The sequence below is a fragment of the Mercenaria mercenaria genome, chromosome 9 (assembly GCF_021730395.1).
Source record: "Mercenaria mercenaria strain notata chromosome 9, MADL_Memer_1, whole genome shotgun sequence".
Lineage (NCBI taxonomy): Eukaryota > Metazoa > Mollusca > Bivalvia > Venerida > Veneridae > Mercenaria > Mercenaria mercenaria.
In genome coordinates, this window is record NC_069369.1 from 36,261,629 (window position 1) to 36,281,504 (window position 19,876).

The 19,876-nt window shown below is 37.6% G+C and overlaps 1 protein-coding gene across 2 annotated transcripts in view; it reads right to left on the minus strand.

Annotated features, from left to right (window-relative positions):
* Positions 1 to 19,876, minus strand: part of LOC123547094 (huntingtin-like) — a 90,732-nt gene that overhangs the window by 40,937 nt on the left and 29,919 nt on the right. For both annotated transcript variants that reach the window (XM_053551209.1, XM_053551208.1), the window contains exons 21-38: positions 19,638 to 19,774; positions 18,998 to 19,114; positions 17,483 to 17,605; positions 16,086 to 16,291; positions 15,398 to 15,540; positions 14,120 to 14,348; positions 12,896 to 13,013; positions 12,270 to 12,373; positions 11,725 to 11,977; positions 11,010 to 11,086; positions 8,983 to 9,115; positions 8,362 to 8,481; positions 6,500 to 6,916; positions 5,599 to 5,776; positions 4,645 to 4,719; positions 3,818 to 3,961; positions 3,161 to 3,337; positions 2,040 to 2,131 (exon numbers count right to left, since the gene is read on the minus strand). In XM_053551209.1, the coding sequence (XP_053407184.1) occupies positions 2,040 to 2,131; positions 3,161 to 3,337; positions 3,818 to 3,961; positions 4,645 to 4,719; positions 5,599 to 5,776; positions 6,500 to 6,916; positions 8,362 to 8,481; positions 8,983 to 9,115; positions 11,010 to 11,086; positions 11,725 to 11,977; positions 12,270 to 12,373; positions 12,896 to 13,013; positions 14,120 to 14,348; positions 15,398 to 15,540; positions 16,086 to 16,291; positions 17,483 to 17,605; positions 18,998 to 19,114; positions 19,638 to 19,774 (2,843 nt within the window). The remainder of the gene's footprint in view (positions 1 to 2,039; positions 2,132 to 3,160; positions 3,338 to 3,817; positions 3,962 to 4,644; positions 4,720 to 5,598; positions 5,777 to 6,499; positions 6,917 to 8,361; positions 8,482 to 8,982; positions 9,116 to 11,009; positions 11,087 to 11,724; positions 11,978 to 12,269; positions 12,374 to 12,895; positions 13,014 to 14,119; positions 14,349 to 15,397; positions 15,541 to 16,085; positions 16,292 to 17,482; positions 17,606 to 18,997; positions 19,115 to 19,637; positions 19,775 to 19,876) is intronic.

Here is a 19,876-nt window from a genome sequence, read left to right on the forward strand (position 1 = left end):
TCGCTCACCTCTTCCCACATGACCCAGTTTTGAGTATGACGTCGTTTTTTCTATTATTTGACATAGTGACCTAGTTTTTGAGCTCATGTGACCCAGTTTTGAACTTGACCTAGATATTATCAAGATAAAAATTCTGACCAATTTTCATGAAGATCCATTGAAAAATATGGTCTCTAGAGAGGTCACAAGGTTTTTTTATTATTTGATCTATTGACCTAGTTTTCGAAGGTACGTGACCCTGTTTTGAAATTTATCTAGATATCATCAAGGTGAACATTCTCACTAATTTTCATGAAGATCTCATGAAAAATATGGCCTCTAGAGAGGTCACAAGGTTTTTCTATTTTTATACCTACTGGCCTAGTTTTTGACCGCACGTGACCCAGTTTCAAAACTGACCTAGATATCATCAAGGTGAACATTAAGATTAATTTTCATGAAGATCCATTGAAAAATATGGCCTCTAGAGAGATCAAAAGATTTTAATAATTTTAGACCTACTGACCTAGTTTTTGACCCAGTTTCAAACTTGACCTAGATATCATCAAGATGAACATTTAGACCAATTTTCATACAGATCCCATGAAAAGTATGGCCTCTAGAGAGGTCACAAGGTTTTTTATTATTTGATCTACTGACCTAGTTTTTTTAAGGCACGTGACCCAGTTTCAAACTTGACCTAGATATCATCAAGGTGAACATTCTGACCAATTTTTATGGAGATCCATTCACAAGTATGGCCTCTAGAGAAGTCACAAGGTTTTTCTATTTTTAGACCTACTGACCTAGTTTTTGACCGCACATGACCCTGATTCGAACTTGACCTAGATATCATCAAGATGAACATTCAGACCAATTTTCATACAGATCCCATGAAAAATATGGCCTCTAAGAGAGGTCACAAGGTTTTTCTATTATTTGACCTACTGACCTAGTTTTTGATGGCACGTGACCCACTTTCGAACTTGACCTAGATATCATCAAGATAAACGTTCTGACCAATTTTCATGAAGATCTTGTGAAATATATGGCCTCTAGAGAGGTCACAAGGTTTTTCTATTTTTAGACCTACAGACCTAGTTTTTGAAGGCACGTGACCCAGTTTCAAACTTGACCTAGATATCATCAAGATGAACATTCAGACCAATTTTCATACAGATCCCATGAAAAATATGGCCTTTAGAGAGGTCACAATGTTTTTCTATTATTTGACCTACTGACCTAGTTTTTGAGGGCACTTGACCCACTTTCGAACTTGACCTAGATATCATCAAGATGAACATTCAGACTAATTTTCTTACAGATCCCATGAAAAATATGGCCTCTAGAGAGGTCACAAGGTTTTTCTATTATTTGACCTACTGACCTAGTTTTTGACGGCACGTGACCCACTTTCAAACTTGACCTAGATATCATCAAGATGAACATTCTGACCAATTTTCATGAAGATCTCATGAAATATATGGCCTCTAGAGAGGTCACAAGGATTTTCTATTTTTAGACCTACTGACCTAGTTTTTGATGGCATGTGACCCAGTTTCGAACTTGACCTAGATATCATCAAGATGACCGTTCTGACCAATTTTCATGAAGACCTTGTGAAATATATGGCCTCTAGAGAGGTCACAAGGTTTTTCTATTTTTAGACCTACTGACCTAGTTTTTGATGGCACGTGACCCAGTTTCGAACTTGACCTAGATATCATGAAGTTGAACATTCTGACCAATTTTCATGAAGATCTTATGAAATATATGGCCTCTACAGAGGTCACAAGGTTTTTCTATTTTTAGACCTACTGACCTAGTTTTTGAAGGCACGTGACCCAGTTTCGAACTTGACCTAGATATCATCAAGATGAACATTCTGACCAACTTTCATAAAGATCCCAAGAAAAATGTGACCTCTAGAGTGGTCACAAGCAAAAGTTTACGGATGCACGCACGGACGCACGGACGACGGACACCGCACGATCACAAAAGCTCACCTTGTCACTTTGTGACAGGTGAGCTAAAAACCAGACCTTTGCCTACAAGTATACCTCGGGTGAGAAATGCTGCTCCGGTGAAACAGGATTTAATACACCTAGTAAACACATCCATGTCTCCTCGAACTGCTGCCGTGATATCCAACCTGGAATATGCAATGTATAATTAAAACTCTAAAACCTGGACAACATTTTAGTCAGCATGGTATCTCCTTTTGTAGGAATTTGTCTGGCCACTGTTAACGAGATCAAAAATTCAGTACTGGAGTTAAAGCTCCAAAACTGATTTAGGTTTAGCACCATTTTTCAATAGTTTTTCAGTTATATAATGGCAGGCAGTTAATCTAACCAGTGTTCCTTGATTGATTCTGTACCTGTACTGGACTGTTCTCCACAAGTAACTGCCAACTTCTCCACATGGATCAGAAGTTGAGAATGAAAGGACTTTAGACTCAATGTCTTTTATCAAATCATCATGGAGAAGATACGTCTCACTTAAGGATTGAAGTCAGATCCTGTGATCTGTAGATCTGCCCTCTCCCAATTGAGCTTAGCAGGTAGGTGGCTTCAAATTTACTTAATCTACTTCTTGCAGTGTTGTTTTTCCTTTTCATCAGGTAAGTACAGGTGGGAAATCTTGTTATCAAGTCAAATTGTACATTACCTTACTCATCTATTTTTATGTAGTGTTATTTGCATATTAATTTAGTAGAACCAGGGGCCATTGCAGAAATTTACTGAGAAGGCAGATGATTCTCATGTCAAAGTTATAGTCACCACAGAAATAAACTACCTACATATACTTAATCTTTTCGAATGAACAATACTTTAAATTTGGTGAAAATAGTTGTTTTGTATATTCTGTTGGGTATTAATTTACATCAGTAACTTTTTAAGTTATATTGGGACTTTCTTGCTCTTAATCACAGACTGAGGAAGACCCAACAATCCCTCCCCCTATCCCCGGGCACTTTTTTAGGCAGAACATGCTCCCATACACCAAGCATTTTAAAACATACAGCAGTGTAGGGTAAATGACTGAAATTCAGAAACCTTAACCAACTGGGTCACAGAATCCCCTGGTGAGTACAGACTTTGAAAGGTTGAAGAAAAGCAAACATTTTCTGGAATTTGAAAATCCATGAGGCAAAATCAAACCAATAAATCATCTCTACCTATTATGCTGATCCTGTGGACAAATTCTCTGAGGACCTCTTTATCCAGCATGAGATCTATAGGTAGGGGAGGTAACTTTGTCTTTGGTTCCCCACTTGGAGTTGGGATCCAGCCCATCTTCCAGACAATTGGTGGTGTTCGAGCAAAACTATTCAACACTGGAGTTCTTGAAAGACCTGTACAATTTTTAAATGGTTATAATCACTTTTGAATGTTATCAGATAGACAGTTTTTAACTCTGAAAAAATTCTAAATATTCAACGCATATCTTATCATAAAAGTACACCCAATCAACACTGTATTTCACAAGGCAACTAGAATTTTCTTCATTGTTAATTTTAATTAAGCATGGATCCTGACCAGACTCATGGATGCGCAGGCTGGTCTGGATCCATGCTGGTCGCAAACACACTATGCTGGTTTTCTCATGGCGCGGCTCATATGTTTAACATATTTTAAATAACTGCAAATTTGTTGGAGGATATAAAACTTGTGTAAACTAATTAAAGAGCTACACTGGGGTTAGGCTGTTACCTTCAGTAAACTGACAATCTCCCTAGCCCAAGTTAACTTATTGAAGATTTCTGATAAATAACCTATCATGGAGTTTGAAATGAACGTGTCATAATTTCACAACCCAGCTTATGTACACTTACCTATAACAACAGAAGATATAAGACTAGAGAGGTTGTTTGGAAGTACGGTGGTTCCGTGGTTCATGCCAGACAAACTTGACTGAGTGAGAACATATTGCACAAGTTCCGACACTTCATCACAGGCTTGGGTCAAATAATGCAAATCTGTAACCATACAAGAAGTTTTTACTTATTCAAATATAATTAAATAACTTGCATTTTCAAAGGTTATAAACTATGCTCGTATTCAAAATATTAGGTAAATTGCGATACAAGTTAGAATTAAATATTTAATGATGTATATATCATCTGAAAATTTTGTATCTAAAAGAGTATGTGTCTCTCTATATACAGTAACCTGCCTAAGCTGTTACCCATCTTAAGCAGCCTGTCAGCTCAGTTTCCAATCTATTCTAACTTCAACTGATCATAAGAAGCCACCTGTCTAAAGAAGTCGTACAGTGTTGTTCCCTTTGCTGGCTGCCTAATACGTTTGACAGTATTTCAATAACCATTCAAAAATCAAAATTTTGCATATTTCCAAGTAGTTAGACATTCAATAAACTTTCTGTATGATTTTAAAGAGGAAGTGACCAGGACATACAAGTTAACTTTTTCAGGAACACATACATTCAAAACTGTATATACATACCATTATCTGAGAGCCAAAAAGTGGTCATTTTTTGCAGGTTAAAAGAGAAGGAAGAGGTCGTTAGCACAGGAAGATTCAGACTTCAAACCCACTGAAGTGATACTGGTACATCCTACCCATAAATTGGTAAATATCCTCAATATCCATTGTTCTTTTACATATAGGGAAGTAAGCCTGATACTACACGTTCACTTACCATCTTTGTGTGAGTTGGTAGGGGTATCTTCATGCCTGACATGTACACACATCTGTTGCCCTGGTAACACACACACTGAAACAGATCAATATTGTTTTCACAGCTAATTTACTTTGCTTTCGGTTTTGCATTTAACAACATTTTTAACAGTATTTCAGTTATGAAATGGTGGCAATGAACATGTATAAACCAGTGTTCCTGGATTCTGTATCAGGACTTAACCTGATCTCTGCAAGTAACTGCCAAGTCTGCTACATGCATTAACAGTGGAGGACAAATGTTTTCAGACAGAGCATTTTGTATAAAACTGTCAAAAAACACACCTCTTGTCTGAGGATCAATCTCAAAACCCAAGACCCTTAAATCTGCACTCTCCCTATAGAGCTTAATTGGCGGCGAGGACGATTCACTAAACTATATGCTGAAACAGTTTTGTTGGGAAATAACTCTAAAACAATCTGTCAGTGAGTCAATATGAAGACTAACATACTTATATGGCAAGAAGACCAAAGGTGTCACTCAGGACATTAACTGAGACATAGATAGGCACCTGAGCAGAACCATTGACTATTTGTAAGCCAACCAGTCAACAATAAGTCAATGTACACTAAGTAAACTTTGCAATGACTTTTTCTTTCTGTTGGGTTTGATGTCACAAAGACACAATTATACAGCCATATGGCTTTCCAGCTTTTCATGGTACAGGGAGACACAAGGTGCCCTTTAAGCAGTATGTCTGGCATGGGCAGGCACCAGAGTGGAACCACCAACCTTCTATAAGCCAGCCGGATGACTTCTTCACATGAAAGAATTCTATACCATAAGCGAAATTTCAAACCCACAGTGCTGAGAGACAAGTGATTCTGGGTCGGAAACCTTATCCATTCAGTCACAGATGAGATATGAACACTAGAAGTTAAAATCTTATTTCTAAAAGTAGGAAATAATAGTTACAGGCAGACACAATCTGATGTACAGTTTTGGAAATTGAGCAGACCCAGGTCACATGATTCGTTTGACCAATCAGAGAGCAGAGTTGTGGATTCTGCAGGACTGTCCTCACACACTGCAGACTGATACTCAGTTGTTCTGCTGTTGGCATATTGTTACTGCATAGCAACCAACTCACACACTGAAACAGAAATAGAAACATGGCATTAAGAAATCACCCCTACAGCTGATAGAAGAAAAAAGACCAGGCCCTATACTCATCGTTTAACATCTGATTTTGTTTGTTTTGTTTGTTTTGGGTTTAATGCCGTTTTTCAACAGTATTTCAGTCATGTAACAGCGGGCAGTTAACCTAACCAGTGTTCCTGGATTCTGTACCAGTACAAACCTGTTCTCCGCAAGTAACTGCCAACTTCCCCACATGAATCAGAGGTGGAGGACTAATGATTTCAGGCACAATGTCGTTTATCAAATAGTCACGGAGAACATACGCCCCGCCCGAGGATCGAACTCACGACCCCGCGATCCGTAGACCGACGCTCTACCTACTGAGCTAAGCGGGCGGGCTTTTAACATCTGAAACTAGGATTTAAACTTCAAAATGCTAAATTTTCTTGTTTTGCTCTGTCATTTATTAAATAAGTCTAAATAATAATAAAACGATTTGAGAATAATTGGCAATGATCACTCTTGTGAAGTTTGGTGTAAATCTCTCCGGTGGTGTCGCAGGAGTTGCATGGACAAACTTTGTGACATGCAGACAGACAAATGGACAGCACTAAATCAATGTCTCCCCCACTACACGTGGGAGACATAATAATGCAATCATACGGTCACTTACGACAGTTTAGACTCTATATATCTCCCTTTACAAAGTCACTTAACAGCTGAAACAAGTACTCACCTCTAAACAAAAAGTACAAAATCTACAAACATCATTCTGAGATTCTGTTGGCACTTTAGGTTTCCATGGAAACACTGATATAGACACTAAATATTGCAATAAGGAAGAAGTCAGGGTAAACACTATATCCACTGATGAACTGTCTGTGAAAAAATCTTCTAGTTTCTCTAAATACTTTGAGATATGTCCATCTTTGGCTTCATAAAAGTTCATAATTTCATGAGGGACTGGCAGCATATTGACAATATTGTTTATATGCCTCATCAGTGTTAGCTGGGAGGCTTGAAACAATGGATCAAGCATCCACTCATTTGAATGGTTCCCAGTTGAAGGAATGTCTGATTCTCTGCTGTATTTCTGAAGTGTTCGCTGGGTACCAATTGAAATACATTCTTCCATAATGTTCAAATTAAACTCCTGAAATGAAAATGCTGTCAGTCATTATCATCATGAAAGGTATGTCTTAATGCATTCAGTTAAAAAACATAAAACTGACACTGAAATGCTAAAATATTTTAAGTTTTCGAACAAATGAATTAGTTTGTGGAGTATTAAAACTGTACTGTTTTGTCAATATTAATTAAGATGATGTTCCATGATGATTGAGAAAAGGACAGGAAAATTCCAGCTACACAGTATTACTGTACTTTTCAGAGATAATATATTTTATCTTACATTTTACACACGTTTTTTGTAAATAATTACTGTCAATTACTTTAATTTGATTTTTGTTATAATAATATAAAATGATAAGCACTTTTTATATTTTGATGAATAGAACATACATAAGGAGGCATACCTCTTTAACAGACATAAATGGGCCAAAAACTCTTCACTTGTAATGACAATATTAGAAACAAGAGCTGTCACTAATGGTGACAAATGCCCCCGCAGCACCTTGACCTTTGACCTGGTGACCCCAAAGTCAGTAGGGGTGGTGTACTCAATAAGTACTATCAGCATGTGAAGTTTGAAGGTCCTGGGTGAAGTGGTTCGCATGTAAAGTGCCTTCATGCAAAAAGTTAACGTTGGCCCCTGTGTCCTTGACCTTTGACCTGGTGACCCCAAAGTTAGTAGGGTTGGTTTACTCATAAAGTACTATCAGCAGGTAAAGTTTGAAGGTCCTGGGTGAAGTGGTTCGCGAGTAAAGTGCCTTCATGCAAAAACTTAATGTTGGCCCCTGTGACCTTGACCTTTGACCTGGTGACCCCAAAGTCAGTAGGAATGATGTACTTAATAAGTACTATCAGCATGTGAAGTTTGAAGGTCCTGGGTGCAGTGGTTGGCGAGTAAAGTGCCTTCATGCAAAATGTTAACGTTGGCCCCTGTGACCTTGACCTTTGACCTGGTGACCCCAAAGTCAGTAGGGGTGGTGTACTCAATAAGTACTATCACCACGTGAAGTTTGAAGGTCCTGGGTGCAGTGGTTCGCGAGTAAAGTGCCTTCATGCAAAAAGTTAACATTGTGACTAACGAACAAACTAATGGATGGACAGTTGAAAACTAATATGCCTCCCTTCGGGGGCATAAAAAGTGGACGGCCTATTTTTGAATTTATGAGCACTTTTGCCTGTAGTGAAATGGTGGCTTATTTTTGAGACCGGCTTATTTTCAAAAACAGCTTATTTTCGGGATTTTCAAAAACAGCTTATTTTCGGGATACAGTTAATCCTGTACCAAAGGCCACTTGTGCACAGCGACCAACTAGCTATAAATACCACTAGCTTTATTTCTGCAGTGTATTTGACCCTGTGAATACAGACCACTGTAAATACAGACCATCTGTGAATATAGACCATTTTTTACCCTCACAAGCATGGTCTTCATTGGCAGGTCCGACTATAGCGGCAGGTACACATTACCTTTGTCATCATGACAGAGAGCATGTCAGCATAGTCTAGATGTTGTAGTAGACTGGCACACTCCCTACTGCTGCCATTCTGAGCATAACACTGCTCTCTTACTATACTCATATAACCATCCTGTAAACAGTGAAAATATACAGGTCAAGATTTTAGGCAAAACTCATAAGTAAAAACTTTCAGGAAATAAGAATTTAATGTTTATCTTTTCCCCAAGTAAATAACATTATCTTTTTTACCCTGATCAGTCTATATTTATCTATTGTTTGAAGCTTTAACTCAAGGGAGACAACTTCAGTGGATGTGGAACTTCAACTTCTATTGGAAAATTAAGAGAAATGGTCTCCCCTTACAGTAAAAAAAGTTGTGTGATTTTCATTGTCACATGGTACTTGTATTGCAGGGATAATTATGAATCACTTAGGGAGACAATCGCTGCTGGTTGCCTGCTGAAACTTCTATGACACAAACATTTTCTAACTGAAGATCTTCTGTCTATAGAGATAACTTCAGTGGAATTGATACTTCAACTGGTATTAGAGACTTACTTTCATCTCTTATACACTCTTATTACTTTCATCACACAGACAACAGAAGAGTATATCTAATTTGTAAATTTACCTTTTCCAATTGAAGATCTCCAATAAAGGGAGGCAACTTAAGTGAATGTGATACTTCAGCTGGTATTGGAGACTTAGTATCATCTGCTATAGATTCTCTAAATTTCCCCAACAATGACAGAAGCCGAGCATGTCTGGAAAAAAATGTAAGTTGTTTACAACATCTTGGACTTCTACAGTTTATGCTAATTTATTTCGGCTTGAAAGCTTTGTGACAAAAGCTACTCTAACCACATTCAAGTCACCTTCCTGGAAAAACTAGTGATTGGGAACTGGTGTCATATGAGGTATGGACATGCTCCCAGTGGGGCTCAAACCTATGTCCACCAGTTCTAAGACTTCTGAAAAGTCACACTATGCAAGCAATGATTAAATGAATGCCTTAATTATCACCCTCAGCTAAAAACCTTACTACAGAAGTAAACTAGAAAATGCTTTTGTAAAAAAGCGCATGTCTCCCCCAATACAAAGTCCTATAGGCAAGAAGTCAATAGGGGTCAGGAGCGAAAGTCAAAGAGACACTGATGGTTGGCTGCAATAGGGATCATCTACTTGGCATGTCCAGTCATCCCCCTAAATTTCAACACTCTTGGCCTAGTAGTTCTCAAGTCACTGTTCAGGCTCCTGTGACCTTGACCTTTGATGAAGTGACCTCAAAATAAATAGGGGTCATCTACTCTGCATGTCCAATCATCCTATTAAGTTTCAACATTGTAGGTCAAGTGGTTCTCAAGTTATTTCTAAAAAATTATTTTACATGAACAGGCCACTGTGACCTTGACCTTTAATAGACTGACCCGAAAATCAACAGGGGTCATCTACTCTGCATGTTCAATCATCCTATGAAGTTTCAACATTCTGGGTCGAGAGGTTCTCAAGTTATTGATTGGAAATGGTTTTCCATGTTCAGGCCCCTGTGGCCTTGACCCTTAACAGAGTGACCCTAAAATCGTTAGGGGTCATCTACTCTGCATGACCAATCAGCCTATGAAGTTTAATCATTCTGGGTCAAGTGGTTCTCAAGTTACTGACCGGAAATGGTTTTCAATGTTCAGGCCACTGTGACCTTGACCTTTCACAGAGTGACCCCAAAATCGATAGGGGTCATCTATTCTGCATGACCAATCATCCTTTTAAGTTTCAACACTCTGGGTCAAGTGGTTCTCAAGTTACTGACTGGAAATAGTTTTCAATGTTCAGGCCCTTGTGACCTTGACCTTTAATGAAGCGACTCCAAAATCGATAGGGGTCATCTACTTTGCATGTTCAATCATCCTATTAAGTTTCAACATTCTGGGTCAAGTGGTTCTCTAGTTATTGATCGGAAATGGTTTTCAATGTTCAGGCCCCTGTGACCTTGACCTTTGACGGAGTGACCCCAAAATCAATAAGGGTCATCTACTCTTCATGACCAATCATCCTATGAAGTTTCAACAATCTGGGTCAAGTGGCTCTCTAGTTATTGATCGGAAATAGTTTTCAATGTTCAGGCCCCTGTGACCTTGACCTTTGACGGAGTGACCCCAAAATCAATAGGGGTCATCTACTCTTCATGACCAATCATCCTGTGAAGTTTCAACATTCTGGGTCAAGTGGTTCTCTAGTTATTGATCGGAAATGGTTTTCAATGTTCAGGCCCCTGTGACCTTGACCTTTGACGGAGTGACCCCAAAATCAATAGGGGTCATCTACTCTTCATGACAAATCATCCAGTGAAGTTTCAACATTCTGGGTCAAGTGGTTCTCTAGTTATTGTTCGGAAATGGTTTTCAATGTTCAGGCCCCTGTGACCTTGACCTTTGACGGAGTGACCCCAAAATCAAAAGGGGTCGTCTACTCCAGAAGCCCTACAACCCTATGAAGTTTGAAGGTTCTAGGTCAAATGGTTCTCCAGTTATTGCTCGGAAATGAAGTGTGACGTACGGACGGACAGGGCAAAAACAATATGTCTCCTGGGGGAGACATAAATACTATTATTATAAGTAATTTTATACAAGTATGCTCAACTTAATTATATGTTCTACTCACTTTGCAATTAACTTGTTCTTTTTCATGAAAATGAGCAGTTTATCTAGATCCTCTAAAGGTAACTGCTGGGCTCTCTCCTACAACAGAAAATCTGCTCATATTAAATTCTCTTCCTATTTCAGCATTCAGAATTTTCTACTTCCTTTTTAACCCTTAACCTGCTAAATTTCTAAAATGGACTGGTCCATCAGTCAATTTTGGCAATACCATTTATTATTCGAAGGGGTGTTCACTGAAAATTTACTGACTGAATAGCGAACAGTGCAGACCATGATCAGCCTGCATGGACATGCATGACGATCTTGGTCTGCACTGGTCGCAAAAGCAGAATCACTTGTCGCCAGCAGGCTGAAGGTTAGGTTAAAATTTTACAATTAAACCCTGAAAAAAACTTTACTGAAGCTTGACAGTACAGGAAGCTTGTAACTTATTTCAAGGTTCAAGGTGATGAGAGTTTCGAGACCAGAACCTGAACTTCAGTATCTAACTGATTCTGAGCACAGTTTTGCAATTGAAAAATGGAGATAAGTTAATAAATGTTATACTTTCTGACCAGATGTCCTACCTGTGGGCACTCTACCATTTAACATCTCTAACATTCCACTAGCTATACTATCAAAGACATGTGCAACAATCAGGAGATGAGTACTTAAGAACTTGTCAACCACTAAAGACGAGCAATTGAAAGGTTCAACATTCCGACATGATGTCCTACCTGTGGGGACTCTGCCAGTAGCATTTCTACCCTTCGACAAGCTATATTATCACAGGCACGTGCCACAGCCAGGTGGTGGGTACTTAGAAACTTGTCAATCAGTAGGGTCAATAATGCTCCACTTTGTGAAAAATGGATTGCATCTAAACACTTCAATGTCTTCCTGACGAGTGAGGGTCTAGTGACATCCTCCCATCGTGCATGGATAGCCTGTATAAACAGACTACTTGCAGCAGAATTCCTGTGTATTGCACTGAAAATAAAGACAATAATTATCATTTTATGCTTTTCAAGGAATTCAGTGAAATAAATTTGATATTTTCACTACTTCAAAGCAATGAAAATGTCAAACAGATTCGAAATCAGCAACCTAACTACTCAACTATTAAGGGCTCAGATAAAAAGAGATGAAGGACTCTTAATTTTTTTTCTAATCAGATTTTTTTATTTGCCTCACAAGGGAATAAAACTCAATCATGGAGAATAGCTGTTCATACATCTTTGCTAATTAGCAAGGACCTTTACAGTCAATGATTTGTACTTACCCAATAAAGTCTTGAACAGGAGCCTCCTCTGAGAGTTCTATCAGGTCCCGAACATGGTTAATCAACACCCAGGTCATGTGCTCCGAGTCATTCAGATTCTCACACTGAAATACAATGGTAATACATTAATTCTGTCACCTTGGATGATAATTCCATCTGACAGAACAAAGCCATTACTACAGTTTACTGGTATACATTTTTTGTCTATTTGCTGTAGACAAAATATAGCCATTAGGAAAAATATGGTAAACTTAAGGTAAAATGCTTTAATTATTTTAGTGTCAGCCCTTTTGAAAGGGTCAGCCATTTTGACTTATGAGAAATCTTTATCTTGTAAATGTCTACCTCCCGAATCCTATTCTTTAATGCCAGGCACCAGACAGAGAAGCTGTGGGTGAGCATTCTTTAACCAGCTGGCTGCCCACCAACTGCCCATTGTAACAGATCCCACTGGGGCTTTAACCTTTGACTTCCTGTTTCCAAGGCGATGCTCAAACCATAAAGCCAGAGTATGGTGTTTTGGCAACAGAAAAATGTTTCTAATTATGCTTACTAAACTATCATATAACAGGAATTCAAAAAGTGTTTTCTGAAATTCAAGTTCTGTGTGAAATATGTGCACTTACAGCATAATCACAGAACAGAATCAGCCCTCCCCTCCTCAGTATTTCATCATTACAACACCTCTGAGCACGTGGGGACTGAACATCTGTTTCTTCTGGGGATTTTTCCTCTGCTGAACTGCTAAAGAAAAGCAATAATCATAGGTTTAATAAAATTCTTTTAAAAATAACTTCATCTTTAACTCAGTTCTACTAACTAAAGTAAACTCAATGTGTGTGTTGCTTGTATACCCTTCATAGTTTAATGTCATTTCTCAGATATCCTAAGAATGGCATGCACTACCAAACAAAAATCCTTCCCATTCACTGTTATTCCAATTGACAGAGTATACCAATAAATCAAAGAACATTTTATCGAAAATACTTCTCTCCAAATTCTGACCCTTTAAAAGCAAATATCAAGACATTGCCCAACCATGCAAAAATGTGCAGGAAATTTATGTAAATAGGCTAAGAATGCTTTACAAGTACCATATGAGCCGTGCCATGATAAAAAAACCTACATAATGGGTTTGCAACCAGCATGGATTCGAACCAACCTGCGCATCCGCGCAGTCTGGTCAGGATCCATGCTGTTCGCTAACAGTTTCTCCAATTCCAGTAGGCTTTAAAAGCGAACAGCATGGATCCTGACCAGACTGCGCGGATGCGCAGGCTGGTCTGGATCCATGCTGGTCGCAAACCCACTATGTTGGTTTTCTCATGACACGGCATTATCATTTTCTTGCCTTTGACTCGTTATAGTGTTTACTGTAATATTTGATGTTTTATATACTGGCATACCAAAAAATTCTTACAAAATGATCTCTCTAAGCAAGCTCTATACATGTACAGTCAAACCTGTATTACACAGCCAGTCAAAGGAGCAATGCAATCTGGCTGCTTAAGACAAGTTATATTTGAACAAAGTCAATTTGTTAAGTTACAAGTAGCTGACTGGGTGTTTAAGGCAAGTGACTGCTTAACCCTTATCATGCTGGACAAAACTGATTCTGCCTTTGCGACCAGTGTAGATCATGATCAGCCTGCACATCCGTGCAGTCTGATCATGACCTGCACCGTTCACCATCCAGTAAGTATCTTTTTGGTATGCACCCCTTTTAACAGTTAATGGTACTGTCCAAATTGAAAGATGGACAAGTTGATTATAGAAATTTAGCAGGGTAAGGATTAATACAGGTAATTACTATGGCAGGTTCGACTGTTGAACCTTTCTAGCAAAATTACCTTGAAGATGCCATGATATATTTCTTTGGTGTTTTCACAACATCACTCCAGAAACTCTGGTCACTGAAGTTCATCAGGATCAGAACATTACACCACTGTAAGGTCAAGGTCGGTTGTGTCACCCCTAGCAACAGGAAGTCATGGTTGATTGCCTTGATGTCATAGTAACAGGCCAAAGATCGTTGTTTTATTTGCTGCACAGAGGCAGTGGCTACCCTTCTGAATGAACCTGCAACAGAACACATTTACTATGGAATTATTTTCAGAAAGCCACTAAACCATTATTTATTGGTAAATTCTAATAAAACAGTTACTATTTCAGACCTGACAACATAGTCACTGTTCACCATACATCTTCATTACATGTATTTTTTAAATTTACCTGTAACCTCTCACACTGCTGGAAAGACTAAAAATTATCTGTTCTACAGATGCTGTGGCTCACTGAGAACTTTAAAAGGAAAAGCATCAAAAGTAAGAAATAAACTGCCTTTGTAGAGATGTTTGCTCTCAGGTGTCATTAACAGAGATTCTACTGTAAAGGAAAAACATACTCCCTTAAGATTTGAGAGCAAGAGAATGTTCTAAGTGCATATAAATACAGAAGCATTTAAACTATTCAGCTCTAACTACCTTCCCTCCACCACCCCAACAATATTGGTAGATCCCTGATGTCCTACTTGCACTTACACATTTCTGGGTTGAACAACATTCACTAATACATTGTTAAAGGCAATGACCTCCAGATTTGGCTAAAAATAATCTTTCTTTCAAATTGAAGTTTGGTCATATTATGAACATTAGAAGATGAGATTTTGTTTCTAAAATATTTAAAAAATTCCAAATCAAGAAAAAAGATGACCGTGTCGGGAATCGAACCCCATACCGCCACAGCAATAAAGACAATTTTCCGTCGTCATAACCTATAGAGCTACAACAGAGTTAGTGAATTATGACTTCAAAACATAGATATTTATAATCTAGACAGTTTACCTGGAGTAGAGTGTTACAAACGCTTTTCGATTTTCATCGTAAAAAATAGTAAAAACAGCAAATTCTCGTGTGTTTTCGTAACGTATAGTTTGTCAGTAATTAAGTTTTAAAGCCTTCTTAAGAAATTTTTGCATTTATTTCCAGATATCTAAAAATTTTTTTTTTTTCTTTGTTGTCGAACGATCTGGAGGCCAGTCCATTTAATCAGAACTTTTGTTAAGGAGCTTATGTTTACTTTATTCGAGCACTGTCAGAACTTGTAAAAATAAAGAAAAGAGTACTAACCAGACTGGAACATGTGTGTAATATACATGAGCAAGTGTGACAGTTGTTGAGACAGGAAGTTACACAATGTGTCACCTGACCCTGACTGCAGCGCCACCTCGTTGATCATTGCTATGCAGTGTCCTATTATCTGCAGGAATAATCTGAAATTAAAAGCTAAGATATTTAAAACAGACAACCACATTTTTATAGTAGTCAAATAAAGGTGCATTACATTCTAACCCTTATCATGCTGGACATGATTGATTTTTTTTTTTGCGACCAGTGTAGATCATGATCAGCCTGCACATCTGCACAGTCTGATCATGACCTGCACTGTTTGCCATTCAGTCAGTATCTTTTTGGTAAGCACCCCTTTTAACAGTTAATAGTACTGTCCAAATTGAAAGATAACAAGTTCATTATAGAAAATTAGCAGGGTAAGGGCTAATAAGAAAAGAACCAATTCTTAGACTTCAGCAATCATTTTGTTAAAAAGGTTTTTAATTTATTTTTATATTTGTGCAGAGGGGCAATTTGAGTCGGCAACATTGTTCACTCAGTCCTAGAGGCCCCTCTCCACAAAAGATTTGTTTTGATAAAGTCACAAATTTTAAGCACATAAAATTATATGATTTTTTATGCCCACTAAATCTGTCAACTTCACAATAATTCATGACCATATATCATGACAATACAGTAGTTTTACCTTGCCATAATCTCCTCTGGGGATAGACTATCCACAACTCCTCTTTCCCTCTCCGTAATCTCACTTTCGCCCGTCTGAAACACATGCAATTTGAGGCCAAGTTCGTGAATCCTGGATAGAACCACTTCTTCCTTCGTCTGAGCCATCAGGACTCTCAGTACAGAGAGAACTAGACACATCCAGCGCACCAAACCTTTACACGTGCTCTTAAAATAAACATACGAAATTTGCTTTATATTCCTAACATTACCGTATGACATAAAATACTTACCGCTACCTCTTAAAACAAAGGGCGGAAGAAACTCATTTAAAATGAAAAACCTATTACTACAGTACTCTGACCTGTGGATAAACTAGTTATTTTAATGGGTTATTTTTCTCGAGCAATTCACTCACATGACTTAAAGTAACAAACTGACAAATTAATTTATTGCAATAATAGAAAATAAGCAAAGAAGTAGTTCCAAACTGTGAAATCATTAATTTTTGTGAGAAACTAATTTTCGTAAATTTTCTGGTTGTGCCAATCTATAAAATTAAATCCCAATAAATAGAAAAAAAAATACATTCATTTCAGCTTTTTAAGTTGAAATAATTCATGAATACTTATCTCCATAAAACTGCTGTTTTTGGCAAAAACAACAAACTTTTACACAGTATATACGACAATAAACCTTATCTTAAACTGTCCTAAAAACCCCAATCAGTTCATTTTTTTTTCTTTTAAAGTTTATTAAATAAACTTTACAATACCTCCAGCATGTTTAGTACAAGAAAACAGTTTATTAATAAATATACGACTTAAACCATGTTTTTTAAATATGACTTTGTCTGGGGAGTCACTTATATACAATGATGTATTTCCTTTTATCGATGTATTTGCTTAAAAATGTGATAATTGTTTTTATAAGCCAAAGTAAAAGGTGTTGGCCGCTCAACACGGGAGTTGTGGGTTTGAACCTCACTAGGGTCACAATCACACCTTCTCATATGACACCAGTACTCAGTCTGGTTTTTCCAGGAAAAGAACTCAGGAGTGGTTCAACTAAGCTCAAAGCTTTCAACACAATTGAAAAAAATAAATTTGTATAAACTAAGAATGTTTTGTACTGGTAAATAAACAAAGATTTTCTTGCAGCCAACACCTGAAGCTTGGACCTCGAGACACACATGCATGCTCTACAAACTAACCTATCAGGCTGCTTACCCTTTTAATCCCAAAATTGTGATACAATTTCTAAACATGACACCTGTGTTCATCCATATTTTCATGCCATGTTATGACATATTTTTTCACCTCAGTGCAAATAGTACACAACTGCACTGACATAAAGAAGCCCTGTGTCCAACACCACCCACTGTTTGCCCCAAGGTGATATTTTGTGGGAACAACTTACTATGTTAGCTGGTTTCATGAGCAGAGTTTTGAGGAGGATATCCACTGGTCGGAACACTATGGGAGCTACTGACTCAAACAATCTATGTACCACATCTAGGGCTACCTGGCTGTTCAAATCAATCTGGAAAACATGTATACGTTCTACATTTATATACTAAATTTGTAGCACTTCTGAAACAGTTCATTTCTCAATGAACAGCACTGACACTACAGGCTATGTACTTCTAAAATCACAGAAGTATAAGAGCTAAATGGTGAAATAACCTATTGATATAATAACCAACAAGAGCTGTCGGTGGACAGCGCGCTCAACTATTTTCAGTGCTTGATAGTATAATATAAGCAATAAGTAAAACTTTAATATTACAATAAGCATATTCTAAGTCGAAAAGGGGCAATAATTCAGTCAAAATGCTTGATAGAGCTGCCTTCTCCTTTTTACAGACTGGGGTCATGATTGTAAACAAGTATGCAAAATATGAAAGCAATATCTCAATCGACTTTGCAAATATTTGGGGTGGTATGCAAACTTTAAACATTTATTCTAAGTCGAAAAGGGGCCATAATTCAGTCAAAATGCTTGATAGAGTTGCCACCTCCTTTTTGCAGACTGGGGTCATGATGGTTAACAAGTATGCAAAATATGAAAGCAATATCTCAATGGACTTTGAAAATATTTGGGGTGGTACGCAAACTTTAACATTTATTCTAAGTTGAAAAGGGGCCATAATTAAGTCAAAATGCTTGATAGAGTTGCCTCCTCCTTTTTTACAGACTGGGGTCATGATGGTTAACAAGTATGCAAAATATGAAAGCAATATCTCAATGGACTTTGAAAATATTTGGGGTGGTACGCAAACTTTAACATTTATTCTAAGTCAAAAAGGGGCCATAATTCAGTCAAAATGCTTGATAGAGTTGCCTCCTCCTTTTAACAGACTGGGGTCATGATGGTTAACAAGTATGCAAAATATGAAAGCAATATCTCAATGGACTTTGAAAATATTTGGGGTGGTACGCAAACTTTAACATTTATTCTAAGTCGAAAAGGGGCCATAATTCAGTCAAAATGCTTGATAGAGTTGCCTCCTCCTTTTTACAGACTGGGGTCATGATGGTTAACAAGTATGCAAAATATGAAAGCAATATCTCAATGGACTTTGAAAATATTTGGGGTGGTATGCAAACTTTAACATTTGTGTGACGCTCACGCCGACGCCAGGGCGAGTAGGACAGCTCCCCTATTCTTCGAATAGTCGAGCTAAAAATGTTTGCCCTCTTAACAACTGTCGGCCAATTTGTGCTTGATGGATATATCATTTCAAAAAGTCTAGTAAAATCTGGAAATTATAAATATCATAAAAAAATCTGAAAATTGATGATTTCTCATTGCAAATGAAATTGAAACTGTAGACTTTCTATACAATGTTTTCCTTTTAAAAATTACTTATTTAAAACAATTACTAAACTGAAAGTCCTTCCACTAACGAAATAATACTTCTTAAACCTCTACCTGTTGTTTAGCTAGTGCAGGAAGAACTGTATCGGTTACTTGTCGAGACAATCGTTTCCATCTCTCCTCACTTTCTCTGTGACACTGTTGTAATACTATCACAAACATCTCTATTGCCTGAAGATTGGAGAAAAGACTCGAGTATCTAGTAAACCTTTGAACATTCTACAGCATGGAAATTGAAATACTTTGTCTTATTTAATTAATAATTATTTGAACTTAATGGGATTTAAATATAATCTATCTAGTTTTCTCTATCTACTGCTGAAACAAAATTGTATTGTACTGAATTTTATGGTGTGATACAGTACAGTATTATGGTATGGTATGGTATGGTATGTAGGGTACGGTAGGTTACGTTAAGTTACACTACGTTACAGTATGGTATTTTTATAGTATCATGTGTCATGGTGTGGTATGGTGTGGTATGGTATCATTTTGTATTGCATTTAAACAACTACACCTTCATATTTTGACCAACTATAATGACATAGCCAAAACAAATGGTGATAATTTTTGGACATTGAAATGGACAGGGAAGATTCAAGAAGATTCCTGGAGCATACTGATCCGTAAAGACTTTGACCTACAAAGAGTTTTGTCTAGATAGGTTCATAAAACATCCAGAAATGAGAGTTACCTGGTGGTACTGTATAAGTCTGAGAAGCATGGACACAATGACCTCCCTTTGTGTCTCCAGTTCCTTGCTGATATCAGACTTGCTGGCTCCCCGTAGCAGGAATAGATCATGTACAATGGGCTGCAGAGCTGGTATTGCTGAAGGAAACCAAAAATATAGTGATATATCAATAACATTTTCTCCACACACCAATTGCTCTAAATTTTTAAATCTTTTATTGGTTGTATGAAAAGCTTACC